This window comes from Lutjanus erythropterus, chromosome 24 (genome assembly GCF_056507025.1).
Source record: "Lutjanus erythropterus isolate fLutEry1 chromosome 24, fLutEry1.hap2, whole genome shotgun sequence".
Taxonomy (NCBI): Eukaryota; Metazoa; Chordata; class Actinopteri; order Lutjaniformes; family Lutjanidae; genus Lutjanus; species Lutjanus erythropterus.
The window spans coordinates 2,464,557-2,482,686 of NC_139340.1; the positions used below are offsets into that span (position 1 = coordinate 2,464,557).

Genomic DNA, 18,130 nt, shown 5'->3' on the forward strand with positions numbered 1-18,130 from the left:
GTTATGTTTTTATGTAATTCCATCTTGTTTCATGTTTTGTCCGAGCAATCATCCTTTCTATGTATTATGGTCTCATCTATTTGGGTTGAAATCAGATTTAATGTTTGGAAGTGATGATGATTCAAAAGTAAAAATAATCAACAATTCCCTTCAAATACATTAAAACTAAAGTGTCTGTTAAGAACACGTAAGGAGTAGAAAGTACAGATATTTGTATTCAAATTTGAGGAGTAAAAGTGAAAAATTGTCAGAAAAATAAATACTCAAGTCAAGATACCTAAAAAATCTACTCAAGCACAGTAACTAAATAATTGTACATAGTTACCTCCCACCTCTAGTCTCTGCTTGGCTGTACTACATATAATATTCATATATTTTGACATGGTACAAATAATTTTATGTCGATGTCTAATATCTTCTTCTGTTCTTTCAAACAACTAAGTAGAACTGTTTTAAAAAGAAAAAAAAAGAAATAGAATACGTCAAATTATTCTTAAGGACATAAAGAGACAAGCTTGACCACAAATAATAAGATATTAAACTACAGTGACGGAAGAGCCCGAGGGACAATTTAGTGTGCGGAAGTGCGCCTGGAATAAGGCAAAAGAAGAAGAGTGCAGCAGTTCCTGAAACAACTTTAAAACGGTCAGTTTGTTTTATATAGGTTAACATATGCGGTCTAACGCATTAAAAAGTGTGTAAAGACACATTGTTGTCTCACGTCCCGGAAACCAGAGTTGAGACGCTCAAGTGTAGCAGAATGCCCCGGAGCAGTGAGACACACAGGGACGCTTTGACACAAAGTTTGACTCGATCGTATTCGTCAGAGGACATGGACCATCCAGGGTCTCAGTCTGCGGGAGCCGGGGGGACAGTTCTGTCAGGACAGGGACACGGTGGGACTGCAGGGCGGAGTGGACCCAGGCGGTGGTCGGCGGTGGTGCTGTCAGTGCTGGGCTCGGCTGTAGCTGTGTCCGCTGCGGGCTGCTTCTGCGCGCTCGTTTACCCCATACTCAGAGGTGAGCGCGCGACTGCGTGCGTGTCTCGCGCACACGATGCTACTTTTTCATTTAAAGTTTCTGATTTTCTTAAACTTTGTTGTCAGCTAACACAGTAAATAAATAAATCAATAAATCATAATAAATAAATCATAATATCATAAACATTTTTCACCATTTTATAGGCCAAACATTAATCGATAAACCGCCTCTTTTTTAATATATTTAATCTTATCCTTTTATATGTATTTATTTATATTGTCATCACGTGATGTTGTCCTATTTCATTCCTTTTATTTATTGATATTGACTAGACAGCATCATGTAATGTCTCTGTAATCTCCTCCCTCTATTTTCATTTATTCTTATTATCATGTTTTTCTTCTTTTCCTCCTCTTATCACTTTTACTATTTTGTCTTATTTTACTATCTTTTAGTGTCTTTCTCTTATATTTATAAAGTTATTATTATTATTATTAGTAGTAGTAGTAGTAGTAGTAGTATTTATCAAGAAAATAATTGACTGATTAATCAACTATGAAACTAGTGATTTGTTGCAGTCCTAATGGTTACATAAAATGGAAATACTCTAGTGGAGTACAAGTACCTTAAATTTGTGCCTAAATACAGTACTTGGTTACATTCCACCACTGGGAGTCTTCACATCAATATATATTTTTATTTTAAAAAAGATAATGAAAGGTTTCACTCAAGATGCAAACATTATATCATCCAAAATAGAACAATATTTTATAGAGCACTTCTGCTGTTGGTCACCTTTGTGAATTGTCATGTGATGAATTGTGGACTAATATTTTGTTAGAAATGTTCAAAACTTGATTTTTTACAGCCAATTTTTTTCTTGGGGACCCACTTTTTAAAAAAAGACAAACCATAGTAACCTAAGTCAGAATAAGCTCTATCAATCAATTCTGGGAAGAGTTAATTTGTACATAAATAAATGTTCCTAACTATGCTTACTTCCATTTCCACATCACCCTCTACCATCTTTACTGAAAACATATACACATGTTCAAACTTTAGAAATGAGAAATAAATTTAGTCTGAATTATCAGCCCATCTCATCTTTTTTATTTAATCTCATTAGGAAAACAAGTAGCTTACTTCATAAATGAGACAAAATAAGTATATTTAGGCAATTTAAAGGATCTTGTTTTTTTTCTCTCATTTCTCCATAGTCTTTTATTTATTTGGGGACCAAAAAATAAATAAATCTCCTATGACCTATGTCTTTGAGAATGTTTTACAGTGTACCATGCATGCTGCATACAGGTTGCAACGAGCAGCAAAAGTAGAAGAAGAACAACATGAACAAGTTTAATATAGATACAGTTCATTATCATTACCAATTAATGCAACACAGACCCATTTCAAAATAAAGCTCTGATAAATAGTAAGCAAATTCTATCTATTGTTTTTATTACATTTTTAATTTTTGATATTTCCAAACTAAATTATAGTAAAATCAACCTGTGCTGGTGGTTTGACAAACACTGATCAGAATGTGTCAACAGTGGTCCTGATTGGTTGTGACTGTGTGTTTCAGAGCTGCGGGCAGAGAGAGTCAGAGGACAGGATGGGACTGAACAGAGGATGCTGGGTGAGTACACTATCTGAAACTCCAGCAGTGTTTTGTGGACTAACAAAATAAACCCAACCCTCAATCACCATGAGGGCGAGTAGATAATGACTGAATTTTGATTTTTAGATGAACTATCCCTTTAATATGATGTCAGTCTGTAATCTACTGTAAACAGAGGAGAGTCTGACATAGTCATTTTATTGTGTGGGAGGACTTATCTGTTGTTCCATCTGCTTTGTTTGACTTACCGGTATTTTGCTTTATTTGAAAATATGAAACATGAAAGAATGTGTTCGTTTGGATACTGTATTTGTACTTACATTTAAGAGAAAAATGTGTGTGTGTGTGTGTGTGTGTGTGTGTGTGTGTGTGTGTTTGTGCAGGTTTCTGGAGCATCCTGGTGCTGTCGGTGTTAGCAGGGTGTCTCTGCTGTGTCTTCTCGTGGACTCTCACCTACCTCAACTCTCACCAGCCTGGCACACTGTCCCCAGAACTGATGCTGACCCACTTCAGGTACACACTGACACACCGCTGGGTCACAAAAGACATCATCATCAGGTCCGTGTGTTCCAACACGACCTCTGACCTCACTATAAGACAATGTCAACATATTAAAGACAGGACTTCCTGTATGTGTGTGTGTTTTCTTCTAGAGATGTATCCGGCCATGGTTTCCACCTGGGTTACGGGGTCGCTGTCCTTAATGGCGTCATGGCCTTGCTGACCGTCGTCTGGAGTCTCACCTGACACAAACACACACACACACACACACAGGTGTCTGACACTATGCAGTGAGCAGCTTTTAACGTATGATTCCCCACTTTTACATTAAAAAACTTTATATTGATGTCCAGCTGTTTTTTGTCCAAACAGTCAGACCGTATGTTCAAAATTGTTTGGACTATCAATGTCTATCAAGGGGCTGTTTTTTCTGTACTTGCCCTTTACAAATAAACCAATAACTTAAACTAAAATGATAAAATTCTGTAGTGGAATTCTGTCTACACAGGATGGGTTCAGCCATGTTTTTCGCTCATAACTGCAGGGATTTTATATTTTACTGTCAGTGCTGTCAGAGTGGCAACGACAGCTGAGCTGAGCCTGTAACTGGATAAATGTGGCTGATATTGAAGAGATAGTTCACCCAGAAATGAATATTCAGTCATTATCTATTCACCCTCATGCTGATTGAAGGTCAGGTTTAATTTTTTAGTCCACAAAACACTGCTGGTGTTTCAGAGAAAAACAGCATTGCAGAATCTCCCAAACAATGGAAGTGAATGATGACCAGTTTTCAAATATAAAAATGCCAAGTTGACTTGAAACATATTAATTTTCACCATGTTTTAGCCTAAATCTTCACTGTAGATCCTTAGCTTAGAGCCACGTTCACTGAGGATGAGAATTTAACTATTAAATACTTTTAGTTTACTTATTTTACTACATTTATCTTGATCTTATTGTTATAGTATAATAGGAACTGTATATATTGACTCTTTTGTGTTTTATTCAGGACTCATATAATTCTATTTTATCTTAAAAGGGTGGAGACAATATCAGTAGAAAATAATATCAAGAAAAAAAAACAACAAATGAAAGTCAAAAAAGAAAAACTGAGTAATTTCAAATTAATTCCGGCCAGAGACACATTTATTCGTCACAGGCTGGAAGTTTGAAGACTTCACACATTCATGTCTGAAAACTGAATAAAGTATAAAAGAGTGAAACAAAGTCCTCACTATTTCCATCATGCTGCAGTTTGAGACAGATTCTCTGCAGCGGGGTTTTTCACAGTCATCACGCAGCATGTGATTTTTAATAATTAATGTTTGCAGTGAATTACACAGGCAGCAACACTAACCCTCTCCTGCAGGACAGCTCAGGGTCGTGCACACACTCAAATCACTGCATGATAACACAAAGAACATTTTATTTTGAAACCAGCTTCACAAAAGTTTAAAAATAGGAAGCATGAGTCAGAGTGAATGGATGTTGGGACACAGGGACACTCAGGTGTGTCCTCGCCTCAAGTACAGCACAGTCAGATTTAAAGGTCAAACTAAAATGTGAAAGTTTAAAACATTAAGCCTGATTATTACAGAAAATAAGGAATACATTTTTACTGTTGCAGGTGTAAATAATACACTATACTGTTATGTTAACAATAACTACATGAAGACAGTTTAAACCCAGCAGCAGACAGTGGGGACGAGACCTGGGAGCCTCCAGCAGAGGACACTGTTGGACAGTTGACTCTTCTGGCCAGTAGATGGCAGATTTCTCTCACCAGTGCAGCAGACTGAGAGGAGCTGAGAAACTCAACAGCACTGTGCTCACATGATGATTCTTACAGATCTGAAACATTTTCTATCAGTCTACTCAAGCACTTTTTTTGTAATAAAATCTTTTTTTTTTGTCTATAATCTATATATACAGTATGATTTTTTTTGTATCATTTGATGCATCAGGGATTTATGAAAATTTGTTAATTGCCTGACGAGAGAAAAAACACATTGGATAGTAATTTGATTTCATTTCTCTTTATTTAAAGATATACAGTATGGTTAAAAAACAACAAAAGGATAAAGGAGGATACAAAAAAAATCTAAGTTACTGGCTCTACCACAAAGAAATCTACTTTTTTTGCCTAATAGACTTCAGTTATAGCAACCATCCCAACACACCTTTACATTTTTGGCAAGTAAACTACACACAGAGAACTTAATGTAAAACAAAGTATAAAAATAGTGCAAAGAATGTAACGGAAATCCAGAAAGAACACGCTGACATAAATCCAGGCTCTCATACAGTACGCTACGTGACTCAAGTGACATCAGAGGACATGAACGCACTTAATCCACAGAAATCTTCAGGCACAGTTTCACATAGCAAAGGCCAAAGGTTTCACATCCATTCATTCATCATCTCAGTGACAAATGTGTGTTTCATCCAACAACTTTATAAATATATACTCACTTAAATAATTCAGTATTATTCCAGTAGTCTACATATAGATTACCAGCTTTGTTCATTAACCAAACAGCATCTGAAGTGCTGACTGTGCGTAGAAGCATCTATAAATATCTGTGAAATTGCACTGTGATTATCTGTAACAGATTGTTCGAGCTGTGCGCATGGATCATCTGACATTCACATTATTTTACATGCATTATTCTGTTTTGTTTGTTGTCAGGAAAACACATGTGCAAATCATTTACTCACAGATTGTCTTAAACATGAACATAAAGCACACATTTGTCACTAATGAGGCTGATTTGACTCCATACATGTGCTGTGGAGCTCCTGGCTCATATGTGCTCAACACTGATACTGCCTGCAAGTTTTACAAGTTTCCTTTAATGAAAAAATAGATTGTAAAGCCCAGCAAGTATTATTTATACACCAACTGCAGTTCTAAAGCTGCTAATCGACCAGTGTTATTAGTTTGTGTTGATACTGAGCAACATGTGAACTTGGTTTATGACACTAAGAGAAACTAGAGGCTGGCACAGCGTCTAACAGAGTTTTACAGTACATTTTATAGCATAAATATATGATGACCTAAAACACAGTGATCAACAGTCATGTGGTTTGTGTAGATAGCATATAACATCTGGTCAGTAGAAAAGACAGAGGCATTACAAAAATATGGGAAATGCACAGCATCTATTGAGTGATTTTTGCTATTTTTTCTTCTCATTCACTCATGACACACACAGAAAACTGCCAGGAAAAGGTGCTGGACAACTATCTGAAGCAATCTGGGGTTTAGTGTCTTGCCTAAAACTCCACTGTTGTCCAAAAACTAAAACCTTGATTCAAAAAAAAAGTTGGAACAATGTGTAAAATGTAAAAAAAAATGAATGCAATAGACAGATAATAAATCAGACTGATTATAGTTCTTTGTGAATATACACTAATTCTGAATTTGATGCCGTAACATGTTCCAAAAAAGTTGATTCAGGATTATGTTTATTACTGTGATACATTATCTTTTCTTTTATCAACACACCTCCATACCATCACAGCTGCTGTCCTCTGAGCTGGATGGTCCTTTTCCTCTTCAGCCTGGAGGACACAACGTCCATGACATGTGAAAACAATCTGAAATGCGGTCTTTTGTTGATCCTGTCACAACTTTTTTGAAAAATGTTGCAGGCAGTAAATTCAGAATGATGGTTTTTTGTTTTTTTTTTTTACAAAAAAAACAATAAAGATTGAACATTAAATATTTGGTCTTTGTATTGCGTTCAACTGAATAGAGGTCAAAAATGATTGCAAATCACTGCTCTCTGTTTTTAATAACATTTTACACGACACCCAAACTTTTTTGGAATTGGGGCTGTACTAAAAACCCATACACACCCCGCCCTGCTGCCGAAGAGTTAAATACAATAAAACATCAAATGTGATTCATCCGCCTCTGAAAATAGTCCCTAAATGTACTATTTCCTCCTGTTTGAGCTACAAACTACAGTGGCCTGGTGTTTTAGGGCACAAATGTTTTTGTGAGCTGTTTTTGAAGGTTTAGTTACTGTAGAGTCTTGAGAGGCGGGTTAACACACTGATGGGTTTGGTCTTTTCACTGGATTTGCTGACAGCAAGAAACCTCTCCCTGAAAACATTTAGGCATTTATTTTTTAAAAAAGGGAAGCAGCTCTGGGTATTTTTGATCTTTTAAGGCACTTTGTCCAAATCTACTCAGGGATCATGGAGCAGTAAAGACCATCCTGCACAGACAGAAGCAGGAGAGCAATGTAACATTTCAAGCTCCAACAGACATCGATAAACCTTCTACTGATACTCCCTATCAGTACTAATACTTATCAATGATGATCAAGTGCAACACACAACCTATATATTAAAGGTGGAAATAATACAAAAATATAAACATGTCTGTTTGGCTGGTGTCAAATGTAATGCAGAGGTTTTGTACCTGTGCTAATCAGGTACATTTCTAGTGTTTATTCAGCTTTCAAGTCAAGTCCAAGGCATCAACTGCAATAAACAGGGAAATGAAATGCTGCATATTTGTCTGATTGTATTGTGTACTGTATATAAGATCAGCAAAGTGTGGATTTAAAGCTATATTTAACTTTCATACACACTGAATAAACTGACTACATTTAAAGCTGTAAAATGTAACATTTTCACAATGAACTGTCGAAAAACCTTAGATCTACGTTATAGATTTTATTTCTTACTATATATGTTTTTAGTTTTATAGGCGACATATTTATGTACATTTAGGTCTTTTTCTTAATCCAAGTTGCTCTATTTGTGTGTGTGTGTGTGTTTTTTTTTTATTTATAGCGCTCTGACATAATTTTTTCCAACTCCCTAATATCAGTCTCAGTCCCAGAAATCCAGCAGCCTATTGGTTGACGTCTACTTACATTATCCCAAATGTTTCCGACAGTGGCCCAACCCAGAGGAATCCATTATTTATTCAAGGGAAATGTGCGTTTCTTACTAGCTGCTAGTTGCTAAACCTCCTGGAAAACACATCAGATATGTCAGAGAGTGAGGAAGAAATTTGGCAAATGCGACTAAATGTAATGTGAATAACGCTTTAATACATTACCTCGTCTGTGAACATGATTTCTGCTCACCTCAGACAGATTTTCATCATTAATAGTGCTTGTTTAACAATAAAAACAACAACTCCCACGATCCCAGGCTACTGTCATGATGTCACTCTATGACTTTTGTTGTTATGATGCGAGAGAAACCCCTAGTGGCAGAACTTGTATATTGTGCGTAAGTGACAGGTTTAGTTCACAGATAGATTGGTCAGCTGTTATTATGAGACAAATATTGGCCTCTCAGTGCTTTATTGGTTTATATCCATATTATTTATTAATCTTTTTTTTTTTTTTTTTACGGAACATAACACACTTTTTGACTTTTTAGTTTTAAGCAGCATTTCATGTGCATTTGATTGTGTATCTTAATTCAAGTTTAAGTTAATCATCCACCCAACCAAACTAATTATTTTCATGATTTAGAGACTTGCAAACACATGGACATTTCATTCCACCTCAACACATCCCTGTCAGCTATATTAGCTTTTAAATGATGTCAAGCAGTGATTTCTGTATTGTACATTGTATTGATGTTTCAGTGCTTTCTTTAGCATTTTGCTTTAATGACTATAGAGGCTGCTTCCACTCATTTTTACCGTTTCCATGAGCGCTGTAATGTCACTGAAGCAAATGTTGTTCATATTTAAGCTGCAAAACTAAGACCTGGACTTCACATAACAGAGAAACTCTCAAGAAAAAAATATTTAGAATGAATATCAGTTGAAATGGCAATATTTTTACAACCTAATATCAGTATTATCCCCAAAAATCCGATATCATTCAGGCTCTATTCATGTGTGAACCTGGCAAAGTTCAGTCTCAGTGCCTCATCAAGTGTTTTCAGTCAGATGATAAGTTACCAGCAGCAGCACGCAGCCGTCTGCAGCAGACACATTGGAATAAAGACACTGTACATTGCTCGTCCATCAGAAGTTGAAGTGTGTAAACACTTGTTTGTCGTCCACTGCAGTTCTGTTCCACATGTGCTGGATGTGCAAGTCCAACATGTTAGACATAACAACAATATCATGATAATAAGTCAGGGCTGAGTGTCCGTCAGCCACTATCAAGAAAAAAGGATGAATACAGCTTGATGTGTGTTAATCAGTGTAGTCTAACCTCTACATTCTACTGTGTCACTCTATGCTTTGACACAGTGAAGACACTTGGCAGGTGAAGTGGACTGAAGCTCACTTTGTGGACTCCCTGTGCTCACTCACCTTTGCTGCTTTAGTTAAGTTAATCAATACTCATCATTATGTGCTGTCAGCAGGAGCTGGTGCCACTGATTGGAGGAGAGTCTGACTCTGTTTCATTGGGGCTGTTGGCCAGGACGTCCTGCTCAGAGCGCCTCCTGGAGGCCAGTTTGCAAAGTCCAGCGAGGAGGAAGACCAAAGAAATGGCAGCGAAGTAGCCGCCATATATGAAGAACTAAGGGAAGCAAAGAAGACAGCTATCAGTCCAATCCAGTCTGAGAGGAGGAGCAACACACATGAGAAAAATTAGTCTTTGGGGCTTTCTGGCAGAAAGCATCTCTAACATGTGCTGTTTTCTCTAACCTGTGCTATTTTCACTCAAACCTTGATCTTTTCCAAATCTAGCTGAGTACTTTTGGTACCTAAGATTACTTTCTGGGCTTTCTGACATAAATATTTCTGTCAGGAATGGCTTTCTGGCAGAATATCCTGAAGTCTAACTTCTCCATAAGCTGCATGTACAGCATAGGTGCCTCCGTGTATGTTGTCATGTATGTTGTCGTACTTCCTCACCTGAGTGAAGATGTCGAGGCCCAGACCAACTGAGTCCACCACCACCACAGTGAGCAGAGTCTGCAGCAGCAGAGCTATGAAGGTGTTCACTCCAAACACCAAGGCGTAGCGCTGCATGTTGAGACTGGCTGCGATCTGATATCTGATGGGTCAGAGGGCAGATAACAGAGAGACCTTGGTTAACACATGAGGAAGGGTTAGATCTAGAATACAGTGTCTCTGCTTGACTGTATGATTGTATGATCACCATAAAAAGCTGACCATTGAGCAGTTTGGCAGCAATAAGGAAGCTGAAATAATAAAACTAATAATGAAACCTTGAAGTGAAGTGTTTAGGAAAGCTGAATTCATCCACCCAAAACCTACTCAAGTATAAACAGAGGGCTAAAGTAAAGCACAGAGGGAGCACATTATGATCCGTCGTGATCCAGACCCCTGCTATTTGTTCTGCGATCATGTTTGGTTTTTATTAAGGTGGAGGAACAACCGTGTTCCCACGCTTTTCATACCAGAGCACATTCAGATACCTGGAGATGAAAGTGCTACTTCTTCTGAACCTCTCATCAAAAGTTGGGCTAGTTTATACAAACTGTGAGACCAGCCCCTGGATGTTTACATGTAATCAATGGTTGTTGCAATCCAGACCACAGTTTCCCTTCCGTTCTCTCTCTCTTCCCTTTTCTCTTTACAGTCGCCTCTGAACATTGGATCTGTGTCTAAAATACAAAGGCTGACTAACAAAAACTTCCAGGTAGTCCAGGTAAACAAACCTACTCAAATGAATGTACCCTCTATGGTTGCACAAAAGTACAAATGATAATCAACTTAAGGGTAAGTTCAATATTTTCCCCATGTTTTTGTTTCTAAGGGACTAATGGGGATAACAATTTTTGAAACTGGTCCAGTATTGAGGGAAAGTGAACAGAGCATCCACTAAAAGTTCTTGTTTTTGCCACTGACAATCTCAGATTGTTACTGACTGAGCGACTGACTACGTTTTGGAAAGGATCCCTACAGAGTTTTTGTTAAGCAGTAAGATCCTTTTTGTTTAAAAAGAACCTGCTCTTTCATCTCTCTGAAATCCACCAGACTCCATTTACATGGATCATTTTATCATTGTAAAACACATTTAGTTAATGCTGTCAGACACTTAGAGTAACAATCTGAGCTGGTCAGTGGCAAAACAAACACTTATAGTTGATGCACTTAGGGCAAATTACCTGTAAGAATTAGATTGAAGCCAGTTTTGTGGCTGAAGGCTGCAGCGTTCTCCTTCAACACTGGACCAATTTCAAAAATAAACATCAGTGAAGCCGAACTAACCATATGAAACGCTGAAGTTACACAATAACACAAAGAAACTAACTGATCAAGCCAGCAGCAGGTCATTAACTATTCTGCAGTTAATGCACTGGCTATCAAAATCATACCATACAGCCCTTCAAAAAAACCAAACTATCCCTTTAATATGCAGGGGCCTCTTTGTACTTACGTGGCCACCGTGATGAGCAGCATGTACGTGGCTCTGAAGAGGATGTACGAGCTGTAACACACCCAGATGTTCCTGATCATGTCCATGACAAACACACACACAGCCATGAGCATGGAGAGGAGGCACAGAGCCAGCTCCCCCCACACAGCCCAGCACACAGGCAGGTAGCCCACCAGCAGGGCTGCCAGAGCCCCTGTGGACCAGAACACAGAAACACTGTCAGAAATACTGGTTATTCATTCAGAGACCAAAAGAGCATATCATCCAGTGAAAATAAGTGTATACGTGTAAAAAAAAAAATACCACCAGATAATTTTTAAATGGGATTAAGTAGGAACCTTTTGTGGCAGCCTCACCCAGCAGTGTGGACAGTGTCTCTACGTAGCCGTTGTAGATTTCGTAGTCGTGGGACGGACGGACATTCTCCCACAGTGCTTGAGCATAGTTGATGATCTGGAAGTAACCGCAAGTGGACAGAGCCCACCAGAGCGACCAGGCCAGCAGAGGGCGACACCTGTAGCACTGCAGGAAGTCTCTGAACAGTATCCGCGACACGTCCACAAGACCCCGCTTATGACCCCCTGCCTCTGAGGACCCTGAGATCTGCATGGACAGCGAGCAAGGTCAAACATGGCCAAGCCAGTGAGCATGTTTCTTCACAAAAATACAGTCATTTACATTAAAACACAAGAGAGGAACCCAACAGAGAGTTAGAATTTTCCAAGAAAAAAAGTCATAATTCTGACTTTTTTTCTTAGATAAATTCTGGAATTAGTTAAAAACTGTTAAAAAAAATAGTTATATAAAAATAGAAATAGTTTTAAGTCAGAATTCTCAGGAAAAAAAAGCTAGAATTCTAAGTCAGAATTTTGAGGGGAAAAAATCTTAATTCTGAGAATAAAAACATTCAAGGCCAGAATTCAGAGAAAAAAAATTCTGGGGAAAAAATCTGAAATCTGAGGGGAAAAAAAGTTTAAGGCCCCATCATGACCTTGGTGTGACCTGAACAGAGCAGGTTGTTACTCACCGCCGAGTCGTTCTGGGCGTTCAGAGGCACTTTACTCTCCGAATCCTCATTCTTCTCCAGCAGGGCGGGGCTGCTGCTCAGTGGCCTCTCCTCCGCCGCTCCTGGACTCTTGTGGAAGAACAGGCTCCTCTTGGGCATGGGTAGAAACCACGGAGCTACAAAGGCCACGGCGGCCGACGTCAGAGTGATGATGACGAGGTGGATCAGCTGGACTTTGGCCACAGAGAGCAGGAGCTGGCCTGTCAGAGATCCGGCAGCTGATCCAAACAGAGTGATGCTGCGGCAGTAGCCCGTCACTCTCTGGTAGTGTGCCGGCTCCACCACGCTGTAGATGTAGGAGTAATAGGCCACGTCAGAGGCTGTAGCCAGCCCAAAGAAAAACTCCAGCAGCTGCATCGCCAGGAGGCCCTGAACCTTCAGCAGCATCACATAGGTCACTACTAAGCTGGTGGCCTGGAGGACCAACACAGGCTTATAACAGAGGTAGTCAGTGGCCAGGAAGACAGGGAACAGCAACACCAGGTAGGAATACGTCCATATTGGAAAGATTTCATTGACCACCTGCAGGTAACAGATGAAGATTTACAGCAAGAAGATTTCAGTTCTGCTTAATTTACTTTATCTAACGTAGTTCAGTCCCCACAGTATCAATGCTACTTTCTAGTCCTACATACATATATTACGCTGCAAACTACTTTGTTCCCTTGCAGACTTTGTCTAAATGACTCCAGACTCTGGCACTGTAATATTGCTAGTTGCTTTGAACAGAGCATTTTTGGTTGCAGGAGATGTAGATTCCATCTCTCCAAGGCCTTATGCCTTGGACCGCTGGTGGTGCCAACACAAACAATTCTGTCTTACCGGTCTTCAAGGGGAATGTGACTCACCACTTCCAGTAACTTTAATATTGTCCACAATGCTGTCAGTATGTATGAGGCATCTGTTATGAATTTAGCCTGGTCATGAGTTCAATTGATCACTTGCTGACTCTGAACATTAGTTATATGCTGCTTTCGCTGCAGAATAATGTCACAGTTAGATAAGTGACTTGTTATCATGAAGGGGCATTTGGTAAAACGGTTTTTTGAGGGTTTATGGACAGTTTATTGACTCTAAATTACAACTGTGGTTCTTAAAAGGTTGCAAAGTTTGCAAGTCCTTTTTGATCCATATTCAACTGAATACAGTGCAAAGAAAAGATATTTAATGTTTAAACTCATATGAAAGGGGCATCCATGGGAAGGGTCGTTTACAAGCAAGGATGGAGCTAGGTTTCCCACTTTGTGGGCAACCCATAATATCAATAAAATACTCAAAGAAACCAGAGAAATCTCTGCATGTAAGGAGCAAGGCTGAAAACCAACAGGGAATGTCTGTGACCTTTGACCCCTCAGGCAGCACTGCATTAAAAACTGCATTAAAGACCCACATCATTGTATAAACGATACTACATGAGCTCAGGAACACTTTAGAAAATCGTTGTCAATAAAGACAGTTTGTCTCTGCATCTACAAATGTAAGTTAAGACTCTACCATGCAAAGAGAAAGACATATATCAACAACATCCAGAAACACTGCAGACTTCTCTGGACCTGAGCTCATCTGAGATGGACTGACACAAAGTGGAAAAGTGTGCTGTGGTCTGATGAGTCCACGTTTCAGACGGTTTTTACAAGTCATGGACGTCGTGAATTTCACTTTCAAAACTTCAATAATTAGTGTCCTCAGTTCATAAACACTGACTGAGTGTTGGCAAAAGAAAAGACGATGTGTCACAGAGGTAAACACGATGCTGTCACAACTTTTTTGGAACATGTTACAGGCATCAAAGTCAGAATTAATGTATATTTACAAAAAACTATTAAGTTCATCACCATGAACATTACATATCTTGTCTCTGCCCTGTATTCAATTGAATGTCAAAAAGTATTTGCAAATCAATCAGTGACCCGAGTACATTTCCCTGAAGCACCATTTATGGCAAAAACAGATTAATCACTGCTTCTCTTTTCGCAAGATTTTTTCTCGGCCAGCTTAGACTTGATGGAGGTAATTATTTCAGGATTAAGCCAAAATTCCGAAGGATTTGGCCATTTTATAAGAGGGATTATTCTGTCTGAGGCAACTATGTATGGGCCTGTTGTTGGAGCGAGCCATTAGAGGATGTGCAGTCCATTTTTTATTTTAAATCAACAATCCCCAACACACCAACAGTGTTGTCTACAGGAGTCACTGCTATAGAAGTAAAAAATATGGAGCGTAATATGGATTTTGGTGAAACAGTACATGCCAAGAAAAGATGGCTGGGTGAAGTAACGAGGCGGGCAGCAGTGAGGAGGCAGGGCCACATGATGAGGAAACATGTTCAGTATGAGGAAAGAGTGTCAGTGCAGCTCTAGTGGTGGTGCAACAAGAAAAAAAGGCAATGCAAACATCACTATTTTAGTCTGTGTCCCAGAAAATGTGAGACATCCACACTGATGAAAGAAATGACTTGAACAAAAAACTATTTTCTAAATTACAGTCAATCTAAAAACATCAAACAGCAATGTATTTTTAACAGAAACTGTCACAGCAAGGAACTCAGGAACACTTTACAATTTAAGTACAAATTTGAGCTACTTGTGTCTCTTCTTTTCATGCCACTTCATAGTTCAAACTTTGAACAAGTGCAGCTGAAACCATTAATCAATTAATGAATTAGATCAGCCATTCCCAAAATGAAATCTGAAAATCTCCTGAGGCCGATCCAAAACTTTAATCACAACTGATCAACACACAACACTAATCGTACCAACAACAACATTTAAGATGCGTTCTGGTGTTAATGTGAGAGAACGCCTAAACTAGGTCAGATAAGTGAAGAATAACAGGAAATGTAAAAACACACACAGCTGATTTGTTAGTTCTGACTACGTTTTTAAAATGAGTCAGAAACATTTTATGGTAATGTTAAACATTTTATTTATTTATTTAAGTCAATTTTCATATCAAGTATTACATTGTTTCAGATTCACAAATGTGGAGATTCTCTGTGTGTCCTTTAGAGGATTGTAATAATTGTGATGCTTTTATAAAAATGTTGAGGTTTTGACTGTCAGTTGGAAAACAAACATTGTGAAGGTGTCACTTTGACTTTGACTCATTGTGACGGCAGAATTTTTACAAACCAAACAATCATTCGATCTGTGGAGAAAATAACCAGCAGATTAATCCAGAATGAAAATAAAATCATTAGATTGCTATCTGAAACAAAATAAAGTCAAATCCTGCATGAGGCATAATCATCTAGGGCTGCAGCTAATGATTATTTTCATTGTCTATTAATCTATTAATTATTTTCTTGATTAATCGATTAATTAATCCTGTCACAATCTTGTCAGCTGAAAAACAGGTCCAATTTTTCAAGTCTTTCCTGGCACAATTATTTTTCGTTGTCTATTTATTTTTCGATCATTTTCTCCACTCATCGATTAGTTGTTTTGTCCATAAAATATCACAAAATACAGATCAGTGTTTCTGAACGTCCAAGATGACGTCTTCAAATGTCTTGTTTTGTCCACAATTCAAAGATATTCAGAGAGGAGTAAAGAAACCAGAAAATATTCACATTTAAGAAGCTGAAATGAGAGAATTTGGCTTTTTTCCTTGAAAGCTGATTAATTGGTTATCACAATAGATGACAATTAATTTAATAATCGATTAATTGTTGCAGGTCTACAATCATCTAATGTGATCAGACAGAAGAGCAAAACAGTAACAGGGGGTTTTGCATACTTTTACTTTAATTACATTTTGCTGATAATACTTACATACTTTTATTAAAATATTTTCAATGCAGGAGTGCTACTTGGAACAGAGTGGTATTAGTACCTTTACTTAAGTAAAAGATCTGAGTGTCTGCTTCACCACTGTGTGCATGTCTACATACAATATACTGTATAATGTTCAAGATTTATATAACATGATGATATGTACATGTTGAAACTGTGCATTTAAATAGAGCTGCAACAATTTACTGACCACCAACTATTCTGATAATTGATGAATCGTTTTGAGATATTTGCCAGTAAAAAATGTCCAAATTCTCGGACTTCAGTTATGACAATAAACTGAATATCTTTGGGTTTTGACATTACAAGACATTTTGAGGTCATCATCTTGGGCTTTGGAAAACAGTGATCAGCATTTTATGAAACAAACCACTAAGTTAATCAATTAGTAATCCATCAATCGAGAAAATAATCGACGGATTAATTGCTGATTAAAAAACTGTATATTGTGTGACGGAAGTCAGTGGATGTTACAGGGTAATTGCACGAGGACAGTTTGTGACATGACTGATGTAAGTGTCCATCAGAGCAGTTACAGATGATTATTAATGAAGACGCGCAAACATCATTCTGCTGCTGAGGAAATTGACTCATAAATGCAGAAACAACTAAATAATAATTCAGCTGAATGTTTATTAAGGTTACGTCAAAAGTTAAAGTGTGACGCAAGATATAGTGCCAGCAGCGTCAGGGCTAACAGCTCTTAGATAGCTTTTAGCAGAGCAAGCTAACCGCTAACCCACCTGCGGCTCCGTCAGGTTCTTGTCCGGGCCCAGGAGGTAGGCGGTAAGGAAGGGCTCCGACGGCCGCAGGTTGGAGAAGAAGCCGTACACACAGAGCAGCAGAGTGGGGTACACCACAGCAGGCATGTTGGACTCACACCGCATGACCTCCACACACAGCGACTGTCGGCATTCTGCTTCTTCTCTGGTGCCTTTAACGTTTAATAACCAGTGTTACAGGAGCGGCCTGTTGGTGCACTACCGCCACCTGCTGGTCCAGCACTGCAGCAGCAGGGGGAAGAAACTGTCCCAGCTCCACAAAGTCTCTCACAAACCATTTCTTTGTCTGATCATTTTGCAAAAATCGTCTAGTATTGATTGGTTTTCAGAATGGCATATGTGTTTTTACGTTTACGTATGGGAAGTAAAAGCTTCAAAATTCACAACTGACTTATTTTATGAAGTAAAACAAGGTTAAAAATCTCTCAGGCTTATGTTAGCCATGCATATTATTTCAGGCAAATAACAACTACAACAACAACAAAACATACAAATTGTTTGACAGAACACAATAGGGATTTTTATTCTATAGTTTAATAAGCAGTGTTTTATGTATATTTTATTTATCCAGTTTCAGTGGTCTGATGTCATGTTGGACAATAAAGTTTTTGTTAAATGTTGTATTGTGACAGCTGTTGTTTGGATGAACAGTATTTTCTCCTGTTGTCTGAAATTTAAACTTAAATCAATTAAAATTTTATCCCTGGGATATTGGTTAAAAATTAATCTGAACAAACTATGCTAATATAGTTGTTGCTAGCAGTATACAAGATTTTATCATGGCTGCAAATGGTCTACAAAAAGTCAGAATTCATTTGTTTTTTTAAACTTTATGTTTACTGGTTGTACAACATAACAGCCCACAGGCTACGTAACACAGCAGTATATAGTCACATAAATGTAAGATGTAAGAAAATGTAAAGAAAAATGTTACAATTGCCCCTGGTCTCCCCTACTTAAGCTCTAAAAGGAAGGTTAGTTCTTAACAGGAATAAATAAAGACACAAATAGCATTGTTTGCAATATTTGGGAAATTCTTTA

General features: G+C 38.2%; 2 protein-coding genes across 2 annotated transcripts; one reads left to right on the forward strand and one right to left on the reverse strand.

The window, feature by feature from the left end:
• Positions 1-552: 552 nt before the first annotated feature.
• On the forward strand, positions 553-3,578 carry arl6ip6 (ADP-ribosylation factor-like 6 interacting protein 6). Its single transcript, XM_084713757.1, has 4 exons — positions 553-1,019; positions 2,566-2,619; positions 2,985-3,114; positions 3,255-3,578. Exons 1-4 carry the CDS (start codon positions 761-763, stop codon positions 3,346-3,348), a joined length of 537 nt encoding a protein of 178 aa, XP_084569883.1. The 5' UTR covers positions 553-760; the 3' UTR covers positions 3,349-3,578.
• Positions 3,579-9,428: 5,850 nt separating this feature from the next.
• Positions 9,429-17,237, reverse strand: slc19a2 (solute carrier family 19 member 2). The gene is made up of 6 exons (XM_084713598.1): positions 17,051-17,237; positions 12,475-13,035; positions 11,804-12,050; positions 11,448-11,640; positions 9,956-10,097; positions 9,429-9,617 (listed from the first exon to the last, which is right to left on the reverse strand). Exons 1-6 carry the CDS (start codon positions 17,192-17,194, stop codon positions 9,453-9,455), a joined length of 1,452 nt encoding a protein of 483 aa, XP_084569724.1. The 5' UTR covers positions 17,195-17,237; the 3' UTR covers positions 9,429-9,452.
• Positions 17,238-18,130: the final 893 nt, after the last annotated feature.

Coding starts and splice junctions, on each gene's coding strand:
- arl6ip6 (XM_084713757.1), top strand. CDS start 761: ATGCCCCGGAGCAGTGAGACACACAGGGACGCTTTGACACAAAGTTTG. Junction 1,020..2,565: donor CGTTTACCCCATACTCAGAG/GTGAGCGCGCGA, acceptor TGTGTGTTTCAG/AGCTGCGGGCAGAGAGAGTC. Junction 2,620..2,984: donor GACTGAACAGAGGATGCTGG/GTGAGTACACTA, acceptor GTGTTTGTGCAG/GTTTCTGGAGCATCCTGGTG.
- slc19a2 (XM_084713598.1), bottom strand. CDS start 17,194: ATGCGGTGTGAGTCCAACATGCCTGCTGTGGTGTACCCCACTCTGCTG. Junction 12,051..12,474: donor ACGCCCAGAACGACTCGGCG/GTGAGTAACAAC, acceptor CTGTCCATGCAG/ATCTCAGGGTCCTCAGAGGC. Junction 10,098..11,447: donor CTGCTCATCACGGTGGCCAC/GTAAGTACAAAG, acceptor CTGACCCATCAG/ATATCAGATCGCAGCCAGTC.